The sequence below is a fragment of the Apaloderma vittatum genome, unplaced genomic scaffold (genome assembly GCF_000703405.1).
Source record: "Apaloderma vittatum isolate BGI_N311 unplaced genomic scaffold, ASM70340v1 scaffold23141, whole genome shotgun sequence".
Classification (NCBI taxonomy): domain Eukaryota; kingdom Metazoa; phylum Chordata; class Aves; order Trogoniformes; family Trogonidae; genus Apaloderma; species Apaloderma vittatum.
Genome location: NW_009701109.1, coordinates 56,414 through 58,006, shown reverse-complemented (window position 1 = coordinate 58,006; position 1,593 = coordinate 56,414). Strand labels below are relative to the sequence as shown.

Sequence of the window (1,593 nt, the reverse complement as noted above, 5' to 3'; positions counted from 1 at the left end):
CTGGTGGAGGGGCGGTTTGCTGCCATGGTTGCACCACCCCACCGTGCAGAGGGGCAGCAGGAGGGTTTTGCCACAGGGTCCGTGGCTGCACATCACATGTGCGCGCACTCAGCGCCCTCCACGCTCATCCCTGCTGTCACACAGCTGGGATTGCAAAGGACCCCCCAATGTGGCCCCCAAAAGCACCCACGGGATGATGCTGGCAGCTCCCACCCCAAAACAAACACACCTCTGGGGGGCAAATGCTTCGGGTTGGGGGTGGGAGAAGGTGGGGCTGAGGAGGAGCTTCCCCTGTCTCACTGCTATATTAAATGTCCTCCCGGACTCGCACACCCTTTGCCGCTGTCACATCGCCAGGTTGCGAAAATGGTGAGGGGCCACGGGCGGGCGTTAATTTAACCAACCGGGGCTCAACGGCACGGGATGTCTCGGGAGCTTTACTGGGTTTAATTGCTGCTCGAATTCAGACTTTTTAATGACTGTGCTGGAAGTTGAGTGAATTTCCTCACACACTGACCTTTGGATTCAAGATCTCGGGGGGCTGAGGTACCTTCCTGAACTGCTAACATCTCTCTTTTCTGATTCTCTCTTCTAGACGTCTTACACAGATAAGGGAGAAAAGGTAAGAGCTGTTTCGTGTCTGTGGTCCTGCCCTGCTGCCTGGTGTGAAACATCAGCCACAATAATGCAAATAATTCTTGTTCCTTACTCCTTGATTGTCTGGTAAAATCAGAAGTAAAACTGTTCACTGGGACACAGAGGACCTGGTTCCTCATTATAAATCAACATTAATAATTGAAATTTTATCACTTCCTTTTTCTTTCTGGTTTGGGAGGAGGATGACAAGTGGGAGATGATGAATGTTGTCCGGACAATCGTGATGTTTAAGCAGAATCCTCATTTATTGCAACATTTCTTTCCAAATGTTGCACATATTAACCACCTTTTTCCCCTATAAAGCGCTTTCCAAACCACTGGTGCACATCGTGGCAGGGTTGGACAGTGGTGGGGGATTTGTCCCAGCACTGGCAGTTGTGTGAGAGCATTTGGGGAGAGAATTAATCTTTAACACAGCAAGGTTCGTGGGTGGGCAGCCAACTGGGGGCCGGCTCACGGGAAGCACTAGGACTGACCTGGCCCTGGGTGAGACAGGGCTTTGCACCTTCCATCCCTGCAGAGCAGGATCCTGAAGGACCTGATTGTAAAGCACTTTGGAAAAATCACTGGTTTGGGGTGAGCAGCTGGGGTTTCACCCTGTTTGGATTCATTCGCAAGAGATGCATTTGCAGGGTCGCAGCTGTCGCTTCCCCCTGCTCGGAGATCGAGCAGCAAGGGCGGCAGCGGCGGCTCCCAGCCCTGTTTTCCCCTTCCCTCTAGCCCCCACGAGGCCGCTTCATCAATTTCCACTCCATCACCTTCTGGGTCGGCAATGCCAAGCAGGTGAGAGGCTGACGGGCACGTGTCACCACAAGCGCCCGCCATGCCGGGACGGGGCAGATATTCTGGTTATTGGTTGACAGGGAGGTGTGGTTTGGGGGGGTTGGGGACCTGCTGGTGCCCCAAAGCTCGGGCTCGGTGGCCGATGGCCTTGGG

General features: G+C 53.8%; 1 protein-coding gene across 1 annotated transcript in view; it reads left to right on the top strand.

The window, feature by feature from the left end:
- Positions 1-595: 595 nt before the first annotated feature.
- Positions 596-1,593, top strand: part of HPD (4-hydroxyphenylpyruvate dioxygenase) — a gene marked incomplete at its 5' end in the record, with an annotated part of 4,518 nt that continues 3,520 nt past the window's right edge. Inside the window, 2 exons of the mRNA XM_009879043.1 lie at positions 596-622; positions 1,378-1,440. Coding sequence (XP_009877345.1) covers positions 596-622; positions 1,378-1,440 — 90 coding nt within the window. The remainder of the gene's footprint in view (positions 623-1,377; positions 1,441-1,593) is intronic.